Source organism: Branchiostoma floridae, chromosome 3, assembly GCF_000003815.2.
Source record: "Branchiostoma floridae strain S238N-H82 chromosome 3, Bfl_VNyyK, whole genome shotgun sequence".
Lineage (NCBI taxonomy): Eukaryota > Metazoa > Chordata > Leptocardii > Amphioxiformes > Branchiostomatidae > Branchiostoma > Branchiostoma floridae.
This window is the reverse complement of record NC_049981.1, coordinates 19,625,540-19,644,354: the sequence shown is the minus strand read 5'-3', so window position 1 is coordinate 19,644,354 and position 18,815 is coordinate 19,625,540. Positions and strand designations below refer to the sequence as shown.

At 39.5% G+C, this 18,815-nt stretch overlaps 1 protein-coding gene across 4 annotated transcripts in view; it reads right to left on the bottom strand.

Annotated features, from left to right (window-relative positions):
- The window catches only part of LOC118412686 (bifunctional methylenetetrahydrofolate dehydrogenase/cyclohydrolase, mitochondrial-like), a 27,429-nt gene extending 8,620 nt beyond the window's left edge, over window positions 1–18,809 (bottom strand). The window contains exons 1-6 of one of the 4 annotated variants that reach the window (XM_035815698.1): window positions 18,628–18,809; window positions 6,639–6,713; window positions 6,106–6,290; window positions 5,397–5,551; window positions 5,093–5,213; window positions 3,217–3,324 (exon numbers count right to left, since the gene is read on the bottom strand). In XM_035815698.1, coding sequence (XP_035671591.1) covers window positions 3,217–3,324; window positions 5,093–5,213; window positions 5,397–5,551; window positions 6,106–6,290; window positions 6,639–6,713; window positions 18,628–18,761 — 778 coding nt within the window. In that variant the 5' untranslated portion in view covers window positions 18,762–18,809. Of the gene's footprint in view, window positions 1–3,216; window positions 3,325–5,092; window positions 5,214–5,396; window positions 5,552–6,105; window positions 6,291–6,638; window positions 6,714–11,733; window positions 11,890–18,627 lie in introns of those variants that run through there. The other 3 variants (XM_035815700.1, XM_035815702.1, XM_035815701.1) reach the window with 3 other exon arrangements.
- Between the last annotated feature and the right edge of the window lie 6 nt (window positions 18,810–18,815).

The following is an 18,815-nucleotide window of genomic DNA, read 5'->3' as shown; positions in this document are numbered from 1 at the left end:
CTTGCCATTTCTACACCAAAATCTTACATCATGTCTGTCAACCCAGTTCACATGAGATGGAAACAATTGGAGATTTCTTTGATCCGACCTGGTCCTCCCCTCCCCCATCTAAGTTTGTGCTACTCAATATCACTAGTTCATGAAAGGACTTACTATACAATGGACTAGATATCCTTTACCATATGAGATGACCACAAGCTGACCAGTGTAAAAGCTACAGGTGGTAAGTTTTTTGAAAGCCCATGTTCCCAAGTTTCTGAAGGATGTATAGTATCCTGTGTGGTAACCATGTGCTACCGCCCGACAACCATCTGTTTGAGATCCTTGAGGCTGTGTTCTCTGGCGACCTGCAGGGCGTGGTCCAAGGCATGGATCTGCACCAACAGCTTAGCTACCTGCTTAATGCTCTCTCTGTAAGGAAAGGGGATGCAAAAATGAGCGAGTTGTGGGGTAATCAAAATATGTTACAACTAGACACATGTTCGATGTAGACACAGGCTTTGTGGCACTGGAACTAACCTACTCACTGTAAAAACCGAAAACTCTCCTTGTTTTAAATATGAGGTTCAACAACCAAACCTCCAAACCTCCAAACAACCAAACAATCAAACAAATAATGATTCTCCAGAAATTTGGACTCCAGGTCAAATAGCAAATGTAACATAGCCAGACAATATAATTACTGTTGGTCACTTCTTTTGTGGCCAAGAGCATGTTATCATTTTATTTAGTTATGAAGTTTTCATAGCTTTAGAATGCTACAACAAATACTGTGGATATCCGCCAAATAATGTTAAATTTTGGACAACACTTACGACATTTGTCAGTTTCTTAAAAACATGAAATCTGTAAAAACAGGTACAAATCAACATTTTACCCGTCATGCATATGGCGCATCTGAAGACTAAAAGCAAGGAGGTTAAAGAAGGACTAAAAGCAACGAGGTTAACCTCCTTGCTAAGAGTCATATTTTGCTGTATAGTTTATTGTGTCCACCCCTTACCTTGCTTTTCTCCTGACTATGTCGGGACAGCCGATGCTGTTCTTGTGTAGGTTGAAGTTTAGGAAGATTTTAGGATCTCTTTCCATTGCAACTACCATCTCTTTTTAACCTCCTTGATCATTACGACACGGCGTACGGTGAAAATGGCACATAATGGGTGAATGTTGGTGAAACACGGTGAAAATGTGTCACCCGGATTCGCATTGTTCCCATGTAAATATGGAAGGGTGAAAGCAAATATTGCACCTACGTGACAAAAGAGTGAAACATGGTGAAATGACGGTTTCACCCCTAGTAAAACAAACAGCAATTACGTCATTGTGTGTTTCACGAGCTAGCGACGTGCTTGCCGCTGTCCAGTCGACGGCATTGGGACTGAAGACTGCCCGCCCAGTTCCTCAGCGCAAGCCGAGGATTTTTTTCGCATTGCCGCTAGCTCCGCAAGCCGTGGAAATATCTTTGACACTGGGATTGAAGACTGCCCGCCCAATTCCAGGATTTTTTACGCTTGCAGCTAGCTAAGACGTGCACGTGATCGCAATACGCACCTCTGATTGGTTGATCCTACAGCTGTAGGGGGTTCCCCGCTATCTACTTTCTTTGCTGCCCCATGATGCTTTGCGCCCACCCGTGTCAAAGAAAATTTCTTTTTCATTTCTACGCACACGAAAAACGCTATATTCCACAATTACATTGCAATATTGCCGTGTGGTAGTGACAGATTGTGAGATGAAGATTTCCTTCAACTGCTGGCATTGTAACGTTGTTATCCTCTGAACTTGCCAAGGACGATAACGTCCTTGGAACTTGCCCAGTGTTTCTTGACCGCCTAATCATAAGGTCCGACCTACCCCTACCTACTGGGAGGAAAGACACCACAACGTTTGGACCCTTTCGTACGCGCCGCGTTCACTAAGAGAAACGAAGTGTGACTGATATCCATCGAATACACGTACGCAAAGATACCTTAAATGTTTTCTCTTTACCTTGCAGATATAGTACAAGTTGAATCGCGGAGGTCTTTGGTTGAATAGACGTCTACAAATACGTTGTGCAGGGCACATTGCAGGTCCTTTATTCCTGCTAATAAGCCATGTATAAACCAAGCTGCACATTCATGGCAGGCCGATACGTATGTCATACATACTAGTACTTGCATGGCCTTTGGCAATACCATCGAATCTGCAGGGTAGAATATCTCGCTAGCACGGTATGGCATGGTCGACCCGGACGGACGGACGGACAGACGGACAGCAATCTAATATCAGTCTGATTGCCTTTCGCCGCGGAAGCGCGGCGAAAGACAAAAATTCAGTCATCAAACTTTGACCACTCTCAGGCAACTAGCGATGGAGCGCCATGAGTTTGAGCGCAAGAAAAAGCGTACCGTGTTGGGGCACCTCCCGTTACAATCCATTAGTGTGTAAAATAAGACTTTATGTTGCTAAAAAGTACCTTTTCTGTCTTCTACCACCATGTTGTGTGTCAAGATAGTGGTTCTAACTCCTTACACTGAAATCAAAGTCTACAAAGACATGGTATTATCGCAGTAAGTGATACTGGTGAATACCTTTTGAATATTCCATTTTTCTTCAAGGATTAGAAATAATGTTTCCTGGAAATCCCACCATCTCTCAATGTCTAATTATCCAAACACATCGCTAGAGCAAAAATGGCATTTTAATACTGTGGTAATTGAAACATATTTCACATTTAAATGGCATTTTAAGTTCACTCTAGGTTCTAGCAAATCCGTAAGCAATGCAAGGTTTTAGAGAAACATATAACATCACTGCTTGTCTCTAAAGACTGTTTTAAGGTGTATTGCTAAAACTGTGCATGATGTAACTGTAATGTACTGATGTAACAAGTAGCTCTATGTATGGGCTGTAAGTTTGGAGCATGATTTTGGACAAAACTGGCCAGAGGGTAGTATACATTGTACAAAGTGTCAGTCTGTTCAATTACTAGAATATGTGCATTAAACAGGTAACTGAGATTTCTTAAATGAATAATGAATATTTCACTGCAAGTATAACAAGATGATGATTAACATAGTCACACACTGAAGGGTATTACCTTTAAGTAATTAAGCTCCATCTTGATGCAAATTTGTAGTGAAAAACATATTGACATCTATCTAAAAGTACCAGCATGTGTGCACATCTGACACTGGAAAGTAAGTCTACAAGTTGAAGGGAAAAGTTCCCTACCACAGATCTCATGATGTTCCTTGTCAGTGTGTAGCAGCATGGCCAGGGGCATCCCCACGTTTTTCGACCTGCCACACACAACAGCATTCTTCCCAAAGGTTTCTATGCCTGCAAAGTTCAAAACAAATAAGGCTGGTTACTTTAAATTTGCAGTAAACAAAGAAAGACCATTAACAGCACAATATTGTGTTTTCTATGTACATGTACTTACTCTTCATCTGCCCAGGGCAGCTCAGTCTGTAAAAGTTGAGTGATTAAAGTAACTTACAAAAGTATGTAATTTACCTTGTGACTTGTCTTTCTATTTACTAACAGGGCTTCTACACTTCTCTCTCGATTTTTTAAGGGAGTATAGGAGTGCTGGTAGTAAATTGGATAGCACCCAGGCTATGTAAGTATGTGACTGTTAAAGGTATTTCAAATAAACCAATCAATCTTTCATTCATTCTTTGATAAATCCATTTATTATGCATCAAGACAAGAGATGGCAGGTACAGTTGCATGCCTTTCATTTAATAAAGGTAATGAATGGAGAATTATTATTTTCTATTCTCATTGTAAATCCCAACATGGCATATTCTTTTCATGGGTGAAAAACCAGGATCATGCCTCACATCACCTCCAACCAACTGGAAAATTGACAAAGAATAATGTGATGTGTACTATTCCCCACAGTGCTTCTACAAACAGACTGTGAACACCAGCTTCCTGTTTCTCCTTATCAGCTCTTTACCATTCCTGAAACCTCCAATGCCTGTACAAGACCAAGGGTGATTAACTGATGATGTAGCAGCTCATAGAATTTGTTATAAGCTTTAGTGATGAAAAAACAAGATAAGGCAGTCCCTTGACTCGTATATCTTGTGCTATCAGGCCAAGCAACCTGCTCAGTTTGTGTGAAGATAAATATGATACGATCTGTTGATGCTGCAGTGACTTAAAGTTAAGGATCAAGCTTGGTTATTAAGTTTGTTTGGTTTGTATTGAAACATTAAGTCAACATCATCTGTCAACAATATTTCTAATTAAGATGAAAAATCTGATTTCTGAGAGGACTTATATCATTCTTAACATAACAAACAGTATACCATGGCAACCTAACAGAAATGATACTGCTATTTCTGTCTATTACCATTATTTTGTCGCAAATTTCTGTTTTAACCAATGGTATTCTGTTTTTAAACTTCGAAGTTTAGCTATCCCAACTTTAAAAAAAACAGCTTCTTGAGGCAAACATTATGATTCAAGGCAACCTTTCAATTCAATCACATACATATAATCAGCACTTCTGGCAGTACTGCTAATTTTCTGATTGCATTCCCAGGAACTACCTTGTTAATTCATGCCCTGAAGCCTCCTACAATCCTTCTTTGACATTGAGATGACCGCCAAACAAAATCACAGGACCACATCTGTGATTGGTCCACAAAAGAGGGACTCAGTAATTCAAATCACAGTTCCTTCACAGTTGGATGGTCAATGATTGAGGTTTGATTTACCCTGGAGAAGGTGTCATTGAATGGATGACTATTCTATGTACCCTTCAACTAAACACCATGACACTTAAGGACAACATAATGGGAAACAAATGGGACGATGTCATTTCTGAGACAAAACAAAGGTACATACATGTATCATGCTCCCATTGACATAAAGGCTCCCTGATAGCTTTGACTAGACAGATGAGACTGTCTCACACAGACCATGCAGTGTTGCCTGTTATAAGATTTCAAAAGGGCATGTGGCCAATTTGGCTACAAAATCAATTTTTGACTGGATTTGTGGGTTTAAATATCTAACAAAAAGTTGTGTCGCCCATCTCTTTATCTATATCATGATGAAAATCATAACATGACTCAGATGAAGTGAATTTTACCTGTTCTCCTGATCATTTCCATGACCCCATATGGTGTAGCTGGGAGGAAGGCAGGCTCGTCCAGACAAAACCTCCCCACATTCACCACATTGAAGCCGTCCACATCTTTCTCAGGTGCCACCTGTAGTGCCAACAGACAAGTCAGTCTTTTGGAGAAAGTTTGAACATTCTTCTGTTTGGACACTTAAGAGTGTTTATTACTGAAGAATCACTGAAGAGCAAAAATAGCCAACAATATGGTGGCAAATGCACTGATAACATCACAAAATACTGATTAACTAATAACATTATAGAAACTACAGACCGCATTACAGATGGTTCTCTCTGTCATGTGATCAGGAACCGGTAGCTGGACTAGGAGGCCATCCACCCTGTCGTCTTTGTTCAGCTTGTCCACCAGGTCCAACAGCTCCTCTTCTGTTATAGAGCTTGGTTTGAGGATGGTTTCACTGGTGATACCTACAAAAGGGAAGAGGACAGTCAGATGTTCTGTCTTTCTGCATATGCATCAATGATAAAGCTTTATACTTAAAAATTTCTGAGGAGCCAGTGACCCTGGTCTGAATATGACTGGAAAAGCGCTGCATCGTCCTCTCGACGGGGGACATAAAGCTGGGGGAGCTCTATGCGTTACCTCAAGCATCTAACTGATGCGGGTAAAAGAACCCAACATACTTATCGAGGAGAATGGGGGTGACCCAGTGTAGTTGGCAAAATGCAAGTCATGGTGAAGCCATATTGCACAACCATTAGCTAGTTGAAAAAGCATCATATTTCACTTAAGCTCAGGAAGACTGCTTGATTACCGTTTTACCATTGACCAAGGAGGTTATATAGGAGATTATATCTCTATCTAACTTCCTTACCTTGACTTGTAATACGGGCAAGTAAATATGACAGTTTTTCTTTACCAATCTATTGCACTAGTACCATTATACTATAGGCTCAACCTTCCCAAGCTTTTGAAGTAGAGGAATACTGACATGAAGTGAAAATTATTACATTTGACTTACCAGCTCCTTTGGCAGCTTTTGTTTTGGCCTTTACATATGATGCGCTTGCAGGGTTGTCTCCTACGAGGACAACACTGAGGTGTGGAGCGCGGTGTCCCTTAGCGACCCACTGGTCCACTTCCATCCTCACCTCCTCACGGATCTCCTTCGCCATGGCAACCCCATCAATGATCTTGGCCTGGTGTCTGGATCAATTGATAAATGAATCTATCATTGACAATCAACATTAAGAACAATCTATACATGAACACTCTATAGGTTGGAAATACACTAGAAATTTGATACACCATAATGTGATAAACTTATACCCTTCCTATTTCAACATCTAACAAAGTATAGATAGATTCTTTTGAAGCCAGATAAAAAGAGGAGAATGGAGAAAAGTCTTACATTATATCTACAATTACTGGCCTTGCTAGCTTAGCACAGTTAGTGATCATACTTGTGAGTTTAAACTTTAACATTCCCTCCAAGATGCTAGGTTGATTCCTTAGGATTCCAAGGAGGATTAAGTGAAGTGCAACGGTGCTTACTTGTACTCTGGCAGAGCCTCAGTGTTTGCCATGTGATAGACACTAGCAGCTCCATTGCTGGGCTTGGTCTGCAGTCTGGGTGGAGGAGGTGGGGTTAGTACACATGCCAGATGCCACACATGCAACAGTTCATTTATAAATTATAGCAGGTTTATCCATACTTGCTCCAGGATTACATTGTTATCCTTATGTTGTGATTACACCATGTTCTTCTGCACAACCTTGTTCTTATAAAAAGATAGCTTTAACGTATCCAGTAGTTTCTGATCTGTCTCCAGCCAGAAACCCTTCAAACTAGTACAGGCTTTTTAGGGAAATTCAGTGGTTGTCCAATGTAAATTCAACTTTTATCTGAAACTGGGTTTTCAACATACAAAGGATTTTAAGGACCTGATTCTAAGGACCTGAATCCACCTACTTCAAGGTTTATTGCTAGTGGTGCGTACCGAAGCTCACATTCCGGTTCAGGTCCGGACTCGAGTCCAAAGATTCCGGTTCAGGTCCGGACTTATAAGTCCGGTTTTTTTACGGTCGCTAAATTTTCCCAATTAACGTTAGACACAAGCATAAAGCGACTTGCTCTAGGCGACCCATTTTGCGTATCCGGCACCCGCCGCTGGGCCACATGCTATCAAAATATTACCTAAGACGACTGCATCATTTTCAAAGGTGTAGAAACATTGATTTTTAATAAAAACTATCGGGAAATCACGGCAAAATTCGACATTTTCCGCTTGTTTTTTGACGGCCGAAATTTCAAAATGGCGCTTGCGAGGTCATAGGGGTCAATGGGATAGCCTACTGTAATGCGGCTAGAAATGATGCGTGCGGTGTTTTTATCTTCTACATTCAACCGTAAAATTAATTTTAAATTTATTCGTTACAAAGATAAATGCAGGAGGTATAAAATAAGTTCATAAACTTAAAACTTTTTCTAAAATAGAACGTGCCAGTGTTTCTTTTTAACAAGCTACTCACCCATGGTTTCAGTGAAGTATCCCGGCAAGCGGCAAATGTCGCTGCGCCGGAGATTTGTTTTAGCTTGTTTATCTTGGAAATTTTCTTCATTTTCAGAAGATATGGGACTTAAAACCCATACCAGGAGATAAACAAATCCACATGCTTTATTTTCATGAGTAATATTGCTAAAGTCAACCTGTCATTTTTGCCGCGTTGCCGGATTTTGAAAGAAGGTTCCCGTGGCGCGACCATGTGCTTGGCCCGCTTATGGCGGTAGGACAATACGCAGAAATACGTTATTTTCTGGCCTGTTGGCTGCGATTAAAAAGTTACATAGGCATCTAGCGTTGTTTTTAGATGATACTAGTATACAACAAGAAAGAGATTTCCGGTTTTCCAGAAAACCGGTTTTTGACGTTCCGGTTTTAACCGGACTTGAACCGAAAGTTATAGCAAGTCCAAGTCCGGTTCGGCGAACCGGTACGCACCACTATTTATTGCCTTATACTTTGATACCCTAGAAATTGGTTCTCCACCATTTGGATGAAACAAAACTATCTGGTCCTGACCTAAATGGGCTCTTCTTCATTTCAGTAAGCTGACTCTGACATAGAAATGGGATTTGCACTATTTCAATCTAACCAGAAAGAGTTCCGATTTCTAGTGGCTATTAGCTAAGATTGAATGTGATTAAATCCTAGGGGCGCATGCAGTAAAACCATGTGGATGAGAACACAAAGCACAACTGAAAATGCCAGGCCTTAAAATGCGCTGTCAAAAGGGATCAATTTATATCCTTGCTTTTATGAATAAGTGAATTGGGTTCTTTGAAGTACAAAAGGTATGGCTCTTATCAAAATGTAATAAGAAATCAAGACCCAAGTCAAAAAGAAAAGATACAACAACGGAAATTTTGCTGCAGTACCAAGAAAAGTGACCAGGGCACCCAAAATTGTCCGTGTTCTGTGTGTCCCCAACACCTATCCATTTGTAAGTTATTGCTTTAGGAACACACATCTACTAGTAGACACACAGTACCACATGCACACACACGCACGCACACACACACACACACACACACACACACACAAACACACACAAACAAACAAATAGGCCCAAGGCTATACCTCCAAGATTTGGCATCCTGACAGCTAGATGACCTGGCTACCTTATGCCCGGTTATGGCACAGAAACATTGCTGCCCATGATTTGCTGCTTATACTGTTTCAACTGCACAGGTTCTAGCATAACAGATTTAATCCATCAACTATCTGCCCTTTTAAAATATATGCTCATCTGGTGCTTGGCATCCAACTGGTAACTCAAAATACATGGCACTGTACACATCCATGTATTATACCTGCTGTTGATTTACCAATACTTGTGCACTCTAAAGGTTAATGTGCAGCAAAAATAAGATCAGGAATTGCTGGCTATTCATTTCAGGATTAGGGGACTAGAGAGACCATTAATGATTAAAGCGGGATGTGCAAACTTCATGAATTTGTTGATTGTGGCTCCCTTAGTTCTCAGCCTAGATTACTAGGATTTACTACTAGATAGGGGGTCCATAGGCAATATTTTGAGATTGCTATTTTTAAAAATCTCTTTGCTGGTTTCATACTGTTTTCTGATTGCTTCTGTGGTCTCATGGCTGCCACCCACTGGCAGTTATTTGTTCAGGGGTTTTTCAGAGATTCTACTCAGCAGTAATAACAGATATTAGAATGCTATAATACATGTAGCAATGAATAAGTAAAGAGTACAAGTAAATGATGAAAAAATCTGCTAGGGGGCCCACCTCTACACCACTTATTCTCTGTCCCAAGACCTTATAATCTATCAATTAAAATCCCAACCATAGTATGTCCAAAACACCAAATATCAAAGCTCTAAAGTTCTCCTGCAGAACCACAGAAAGCCACCAGAAGGCCCATTGTTGAATTTGGCTTTCGTTTTCCCCATCCTTACCAGCACAATAAACATTATAAGGATCCATCCACATAACTCAAGTTATGCTGTCCACAAACACACAGACAAAGAAACAACACTCTACCATACCCTTCTTTCCTTACCAAGCACCTTAGTTCCTCCGATCCATGCTTTATTTTAATGTTCTTGGAATCTTGGTAAAGGTGAATTGTTAAAACACTGCCAGTGGAACCTGCTACGGAGACTTCAGTCCATCCTAATTCCACAAACCACTAACTTTCCCCCTCTCCCATCTCCTCAATCAGACATACCCCGATAACCACACCAAGTACAGCTGGGCCCTGAGGTCAATATGTAATCATCTGATCCATTGCCCTACACAGTCGGGGCCCATAATGGCTTAGCCTTGCCTAGAGGAGACCCTGATACACCTCCAGCACCTACCAAACCTTTATCTGCAGTTTCCAACCCTACATGATCTATGATCCTCATCTAAATGCCATTTTTAAATGTCAGGTGGGATGGCTGTAAAGTAAGGTCAAACTGCATTTGACATCATTAGCTCTGCTGACTTGCACACTTTCTTGCACTGTGGGATGGGATGTAAGAAGGAACGTATGGCTAAAAGTGTTTGGCTATTACTATAGTATAAGGCTACCAAACACAAATTACTGAGATGGGAAATCAATCAAACTTAGGCCACAACAATTCGATATGTTGGGTTCTCAGGTTAATAAAAAAATATGCTTAGCTGAAAACCATACTTAAAACAAATCCTGGGGAACAAATTATGCGGCAAATACAGTCACATTCAAGTTTTCCTCCCAGCCCTCTGCTTCTATGATGTCTGCTTGCTAGACTTTCACATTTAAATGTCAGAGAACCAAGGAAATAAAATACTGATACTTAATGTATTAAGTTATACTGTATAGCAATATTTTGTATATAAACTGAATGAACATACTTCCTTTTACATTTAGACTTTAACATTTCCAGTAACCTTTAAAATACAAAGCTACAAACATTTACCATGTAAATAAAATTCTCTCTGAAGTCTCAAACTAAAATTATGATACAATGTAATGCCAAGTCATCATGAATTGTTGCCAGTTTTCGCTGCTCACATGAAGTTTAGATCACTTCTGACGGTCGGTGTGCATAAAACAAACTGTTGGTCTGACTTGTAGCCTTTGTCCAATGAAATGAAAGGAAGCGAGACCGTTAGGGTCAGGGGTTAGTTTAAAGCACCCACTGAACAAAACCATGGTTCACAACAAAAGCTCCTATTGGTCAATTCAGGCCATGCCCTCAGCATACCCTCTTCTCCCCTTTCTTCTAAGGTAACCTGATCATAGGAGTGATTGTTGACAACTAACTACCTTGGTCCCTTGGACTCTAACCTCGTTGAACATTGATTACTAGTAACTACAACCAACAATTATTCGTGTAATTGCTATAGATGCCTAGGTGACAATGTAAAAAATAATAGCTAGTTTTGCACACAACTGACAGTTTGATGAAACTAGTGGCATCTGTCAAACACGTCACCTGTGCATAAATCATAAAGAAACATTTGGAGTAATAGTAGATTGCGAATCTCAAAAAGTATCACAACTATGTTTTTCACTCAGCTAACTTTTACCTGATTCAGCCCAAGGCTGTCTCCAGAATCTGTTCTTCTGTTCTACTTCTAGTTAAACTGTTTGAAAATTTGCTTGTTGGGACAAACAAAACTTTTACCCTGAGTGTCAAAGAAATTGGGACTTCAAGACATCAGACTTGATTGACATGTATTTTCATGAGCTTAAAAATGATAGATTCAACAACATAGGCTCCCAAACAATGAGTGAGATGGGAAAATATTTAAAGCTGGACACAGCCCTTATTAAGGTATTCACTGTCACATTACGTCAGCCACTCGGTGTTACTTACACTGCAATGTAAACTAGAAATGTATAGACTTCAGCTTTAAAGGCAACGTTAAATAGGTCAGTGTAGCAACAGATATTAAGTTTTCCTTTCATTTTCACATCATTTGTTTCATTACCCCTCAGTCTAAAGCAGTTTTGGTTCTTTTGGATGTTTTAAAAGTAAGGTATAAAGCCCAGTTACAACAGTAAGATGTAGCACCAACTTAGCAAACTCGAAAGTAAACAGCTGCTGTAAGATCAACAGAACCAGTTAACAAGTACGCTGCACTCACCGAGCCAAATGTTTGAACCTCAAGAGGGAACGGAGCATGGTGAAACACCAAATGCTGCAGACAAAATCAGCTGACAATTGCAGGATACTTCCACACACCCGGAGCTTATGTGTAACAACCTGCTATAGACTGGCCTGCATTCAAACCGGTTAAGTGCGGCTCAGGGAAACCAGATACACTGTGGTAGCGGGAGTACAATAGCAGCGGAGGTGTACTTCCAAATACGGAAGGGATGAATGTTCTAGTTAGCTAGTTTGTAGGTCAATAGAACAAAATGAGACAGAATATAGTGTTGTGATGACAAGACAAGGTGGTGACCTTTTCAATTGTTTACCATCAAGGATTGGAGTTTTCATTTGCATTGCTGTTTAATTTGTTTTTCAGTTACCAGGTACTACTAGTACTAATTAGGTCAAGCAAATACCATGGACATAATCACTACCTCAGTCAGTATGCAGGTGATCTGTATGAACCCTGTACCTGTACTGTAGATGGTTATGGTACAGGTCCAGTACCTGTTCATTTCAGTCATCCTTTGTACCTGTACCTGTACCTAAAAAAAACTAAAGACTAAAGATTCTGTCTCAAAGATGGCAATTCTATTGACCTACCACTTCGCGATTGAGAAAACTTAGACTTGAGACTCAAATATGTAAATTCTCATACAAAGATGAGATTTTAGCATTAGAAAGACATGCATAACTTACAGATAATTGACCATAATTGTTCAGGTACAGGTACCGTATATTCTCGAATAAAGTACGCACCCCAATTAAAGTACGCACCACTGATTTTGGACAAGTCTTAGACAGATCTTTGGGACTGAAAGGTAAAATGGAAAAACTCATATAAAGTACGCACCCCTTCTCCACCAATTTTGAATTTATGATGTTTTCCCCAGGTTATTTTGCATGAAATAACCTGCATTTACACTGTCATTGTCTCTATAAACTTGTGAATTGCCTACTGCTAATTGTAAAAATCACTGAGAACTGGTAGAAGAAATCAGGACAAACCAGTTGTACAAGTCAAAGTCACTAACTCAAAAGGATTGTATGCAAATGCCAATCTTATGCAAATCATGTTTAGACAATTTCTTTGTTACATGTTTAGACAACTACAAGACAACAACAATGTGCATGTTACATTTACTAGAAGTGTAGCTCCACCTTGCTTATTTTAGGCTTTTTTTACCATTTTTATGTGCCATGACCTCAAATAAAGTACGCACCCCAACTTTGGCAACAACTTGTAGCACCTTTTCAATTTTGAAAAGTTAAAAAAGTGCGTACTTTATTCGAGAATATACGGTACAGGCCCAGATACTGTACGGTGTACCTGTGCCTGCAGCTGAGATTTGTCTAGGTACAGAGCTCTAGTATGTATACTTTTGGGTGAAAAATAGCTTAAAACCCATCAGATAAGGAAGCATTTTGTAAACTCTGATAACAAACCTGGAAATTTCCAGAAAAGGATGACAAACTACAAAAGATTATTGTTAGTAATGTCACTGAATAATAAGTGGATTCTAATGGTGTATAGAGACTATAGTCTATAGATGCTTTAGAGCTCAAGACAAATCTAAAGCTACCAGCTCAAAGATGAGGTAGTAATGACACTGTTACCTTCCAACGATAACAGGAAATTATGTATGAAATCGCATCTTGTCAATGGCGAAAAGGCAATCCCCATCAAGTTTACAATTTTTACAGGGTACCATACCTATTTACGGTAGTTTTCCACTCATTCCATTTTTTAATACTATGGGAGTGGAAAGTTACCATACTACGATGGTACCCAGGTAAACTGCACATCCATTCAGCTCTTGTGTCAATATGCTGTCATTACTGAGTAGCTTATTGTTAGGATACCAAGCTTGCTAACACCATATATGGAAAGGCCGGTGCTATATTTAGCCCTGTGGAATGTTGCTTAGATTTCCTAGATTCATCATGTGAGCTAATAATCGTCAGTCATACTGTTAGCTAGAACATCATTCAGTTGACTTCAAACATGAGATTCATAGATGGCTATAGGAATATAAAAGAATTTAGAACTGGTAAAATTTACTTTTGGCAAAGCAAGTTTGCATTTATTAAGTTAATGGTAATATGCCTGTTTCTTTTATTTTTTAGAGAAAAGAGCTACATATCAAAAGGGTAGGTGGCTATGTATTCACTCCTTGGCAAATAACTTAGGATAGCATTCTAAAAATTAGTGAAAAATAGTACTTGACAAGTAAGTTATAAAACCTGCATATCTACCCCCCCAAAAAAATTAAGATGATTTGTTCCAAAACACTGATAAATAAATTGTTATTATCAATAAATAAATAGTATAATCATTATCGTTTAAAGCTGGACTGTTCAATGCTATAAAAAGGAAATAAAACAAGAGAAAAGGCGTCTTTCATTTCCCTAGCCAAATATGAAAGATAATTGAAAGTGACAAAAGCTGCGTGGAATCGATTAACCATGCTGTATCCTTGCCTGACTGATCAGTTTTGGATAGACATTCTCATTACATGTCTCCAGCAACATCTCCTGTAATCTCCCAGTATCAGGGGATTCCTCCTTCAATCTCCCTTTTCTCCTGACACGCCACCACGGTAACTCCAAATTCATTTCAAGTGTAATTGAATCGCAAAATTACCCCTTATCTAAAACTCAGCAATTAATACAAGCCTCCGCCCGGCGTGCTATCTACATTTACGAGGCCGTTCTTACATAATCCCCCCAGAGGACCCAGGTGCTTCCCCAGAATTTCCATTACCGTTAACCCGACCAGAACGATCCGCCTATCGCTGATGGATTTTCGAGAAATGATCGTTGCCACGGGAACTGTGATCTGTTGATCTCCCTTAACTGGTCTTTCTAGTCTTACTGTTGATATACACCAGAGATACGACACTTGGCATTAAGTTCTCAGGTGATAAAATGAAATAAGGGAAAGGATCAATTGTCACAGAAACTTCTATTTTCTTTTACTGTTGAATTCTGCTATAAACATGTGGTAAAAGTACCTAGATATGCAAATAAAGATAAGTTTATAATGCATGTTACAATAAAAATGATTTTCCAAAAAGGGGTCGATATTCAGCAATTACATTGCTTGTGTGCAGTTGAAAAGCCACAATGACGTTGAGTTAAAATCAAACTTCTCACAGCCAGTACAAAAATAAGTACTTATGGTATCATTTTAAACATCTGCTATTTTGACCAAACTTTATGACCATTCAGATGGATTGTTGACTTTTACAACTTTCCACTACTATGCTGATGCTTCACATGTGCAGATGCAGAGTATTGATTTTCCATAGCTGCATCACTGACTGGGTTCTAGTTACAATGCCACAAGGTTTTATTAAAACTTCAATATTTGGGCACTGATGTACAGGTGGCAGACTGAATGATAACTGGCTTTTTAAAAAAGGAAAGTGACTTGTCCTCAACACCCCCACCCCCAAGGAAATGTTATGAAAATAGATATGGATTGTATTTCAAACTGGTTGTTGGCACTCTAAAAATGTATGGAGATAAAAAAAACATAGAAATTTACAAAGTTATTACAACAGTTTCCTCAGTCCATTAATGTGTGTTGATTTAGTTCATTTCTATGTGTAATGTGTCAAACAATTGCCATGAATTTAGAATGTCATGTCTATCCTTGCAGTTCACACCTTTTTAAACTTTCCATGTTCACACCAGAGATCATTGTTCAATGTTTAAATCAAGATCCATTGTAAGCACCCTTTGTCACTACTGGTTACATCAAAGCTATTGTCGCCCATCAAAGAGATAAGTGCCAATACAATAGACTCCAAAGGTAGCTGAACAAAAAAAGTTGCAAATGAGGAAAGAATGTGACTTGTTTGTCAAAGGAGTTAGCCTGCAGAAGATAGCTAAACTGGCCAGCTATGTCTTCTGGTAAATCATTCCCTAATCTCAAATGAAGAATCCAGTGGAGATAGCTCATAGTATACCACCAAACTGGTCACCTGTAGGTCAGCAGTCTCAGTCTGCAGTGAGAGACCTACCCAGACCAAACACTTTAGAGCCTCTTGGGTCCATTCCTCACCACTCCATTAAACTATAAAGAATTGTCGATGAAGGTTAGACATCCAGGTAATAAGAAATGTCTGAAATGTCTGACCCTTTCCGAAATTATACATCCAGTTGCTTGACTTGAGTAACTGCTTTTTCAAGTTTTTGGCGTATCAAGAATTTTACTTGCAATTTTCCCCATCGTAAGGATCTTTCAAACATTCAATACATTCTTAATAACTACTTAAATGGTAACTTCTATTAAGATTATCCAAGGATTGGGATGACCTAATCAATATTGAGAAGAATGCCACCATTGGTAAAGTATGATCAATACATGCACAGCTGCTGATGTACTGATTCTTGTAAGGGCTGTAACTGAAACCACACCAGGCCTATTGTTCAGTAAAATCAATATCTATAAACGCTGACATTTAATCACAGATATACCATTTAAGGAAAGATCCCTCAAAGTAAAAGTCTGTGACTTGCATACTCAAGATTGGAAAGACCTGCATCAGTTTTTATCTAGTGTAGCACACTTAGGATGGATTTTAACAGTGTAACTGTAAACACAAGTTTTGCATTCATTTGGTCCTGGTTTAGAGGTTTCCAGAGTCCAGACTTGCTTTGATGTTGGCAATTTTCTTCAGAACAAACCTGTGTTTCAAGCATCGCATATTCACTTTCCGTGCTGATGTCCAAGCAGATCTTCTTCTAGAGGGAAAATTCCATGCATCATGCTGCCAGTATTCCCTGTAGTGCAGCAATTGACCTGATACCTTGGATTTGGAAGGGCCAATCAGTAGAGCCTGGAGATAAGTGGGGTTGTCGACTTCTATAAAACATGACAGTATTCCATAAAAGATGAAGGGGCAGCTAGGACTACCAGGTCCACTTTAGACTGCTGTTCTTCCCCTACTGAAGGTGTTGCTAAAATACCTACAAGCCATTTCCTATCACATTTAGCATCATTCTAAAAGATAATTTTTTGCCCCTTTGTCTCAAAAAGTGCGGATTCATTACTCTGTGCAATTAACATCAATATGATATAACAACTACTTGAAATGAAGTTCTTCATGCCTCTAATTTGTTGAATACTAACCAATCAGGCTAATTGACTTGTCAATGAGATTAAACATGTGTCACAACATGCACATTAACTTGCTGGTGTCAACTTCCTTTTGCAATTCACAATACTGACTGACAAGTTCTGGTAATTAAATTACAGGAGAACTGTTATTATTCTTCACATCCCTCATTTGCTCCATATAAAACAAAACAAAATCGCACACAAGATCAGAACAATACAAAAACAAGCTATACTGTTAGTAAACAGCAGCTTTGCTATATTCTCTGAGGTTTCTGTCAAGGGTTAGAAGTAGTTCCGAGGGAGGCCACTACAAGGCCCCGACTGAAACCTCTGCTTGGAGAACACAATTTTGTAGGCAGACAAACTTGAATGCCACAGATGTCAGATATAACAAATGACTCTCAAAAAGAGTGCTGAAGTAATTCATCTGTACATGCCTTAATGAATAGAGGCACACCACCCCAGCACAACCCCATTAGAACTAGATGACTGGTGTAAGGGAACTTGGCAAAGAACCGTGAAATCACTCCAGCCAAGAATCTTCATAAAACTCTGTGATCACCCATGCTAGTGTCATTCGTCACATTGAGGGACATGACAAGAATGCAGGAATAATTTGTACATGATGCAGCTCTGAGCATCATGACATACTAGTAATGTTTTTCCTTCAAACTATTGAAACCAAAATAATGAAAAATTACAGTTCGTGCGGATTGAAAAAATTCTTTTAATTTGAAATGAGATTTAGATTATCTGCAAATATTCTCACCTTTGAATTCTCAACCAAATTCATCCAAATCTTTTCTGCAAACTGGTAAGAAGGTCACCCATCTATTATGGCAGCTGTCACATCAGTAAAATTTATTCATTTCAGAAAAAAATTTTATACTCGGACTTTGATTTAACCTCCATAATTTTGCTAAAATAATCCGTATGATTTAACATTTGTACGAAGACCACATGATCATGATGATGATGATGTTTTGCTTTCGCGAACTTGCAAACGTCGCTCAACATTCCAGTTTGCCACGTGGAAGTGTACACTAGTACAGGAAAGATCGGCTAAAGTCTGGGCCGCCATAACGTTAATCTCCTTGCTCAAATTCTTTTCTTTGAGTAGGACTTATTGGATGACACAAGCTTTCGCAGAAGTGTGAACAACACGATTTTTCTTGGGTACTTTTTCTGGTGAGGCGTCCGGGATCAGGAAGTGTTGTATAACGGTCCACGAGATAATCTTTCTGGCTTTCCCCGGAGATTTAAAGATCGTGTTTTAGCGAGCTGGATTTCCTTTAGATTTACAAGGGATTGTCATCATTGTATATTATATCTTGCACAGTCAAGGTAGGTCCTCTACAGAAATATATGAATCAAATGATTATTTTTCATGAATCACCGATGTGGCAAGCGACCAGCAAAAAAGACGCAAACAAAAACACAACGCCCTATATTTGGAAATGTGGCACGATGTTATTATTCTTACAGGCAACGCTGTTTATTTAGCTCGAAATCATAGGCATATATTTGCCCTAAAATGTACTTTACGTGGACGTTCAGCGGAATCCCAGTGACAAAGCCGGGAGGGTTTTTCCACGCCAGCTGTCAGTCGCTAGCGCGCGGCCGTCAAGGGTCCACGCTGTTGCAGACGACGCTCGACAGCAGGGCGAGCTATGTCCAGAATTCGCTCAAAAGCATGCAGATGGATGGCGTATGACACACATCTAATTACCCTGATACAAAGAGGAGATATCATCCTACCTTCTTCTCCCAGTGTGGAAAAGTTTTCCATCTGAACGACGCAAACTTCGGAGGAATTGTGGAGAGAGCCGGAACCACGTCCTGCTAGCGGCCGCCATATTTTCAGACTTACTGAGATGCCGGCTGATTTGCATGGAACGCGGAGTGGTGACCAATCAGAGGCCACCTAGGAAAAGTCAATATTTTGA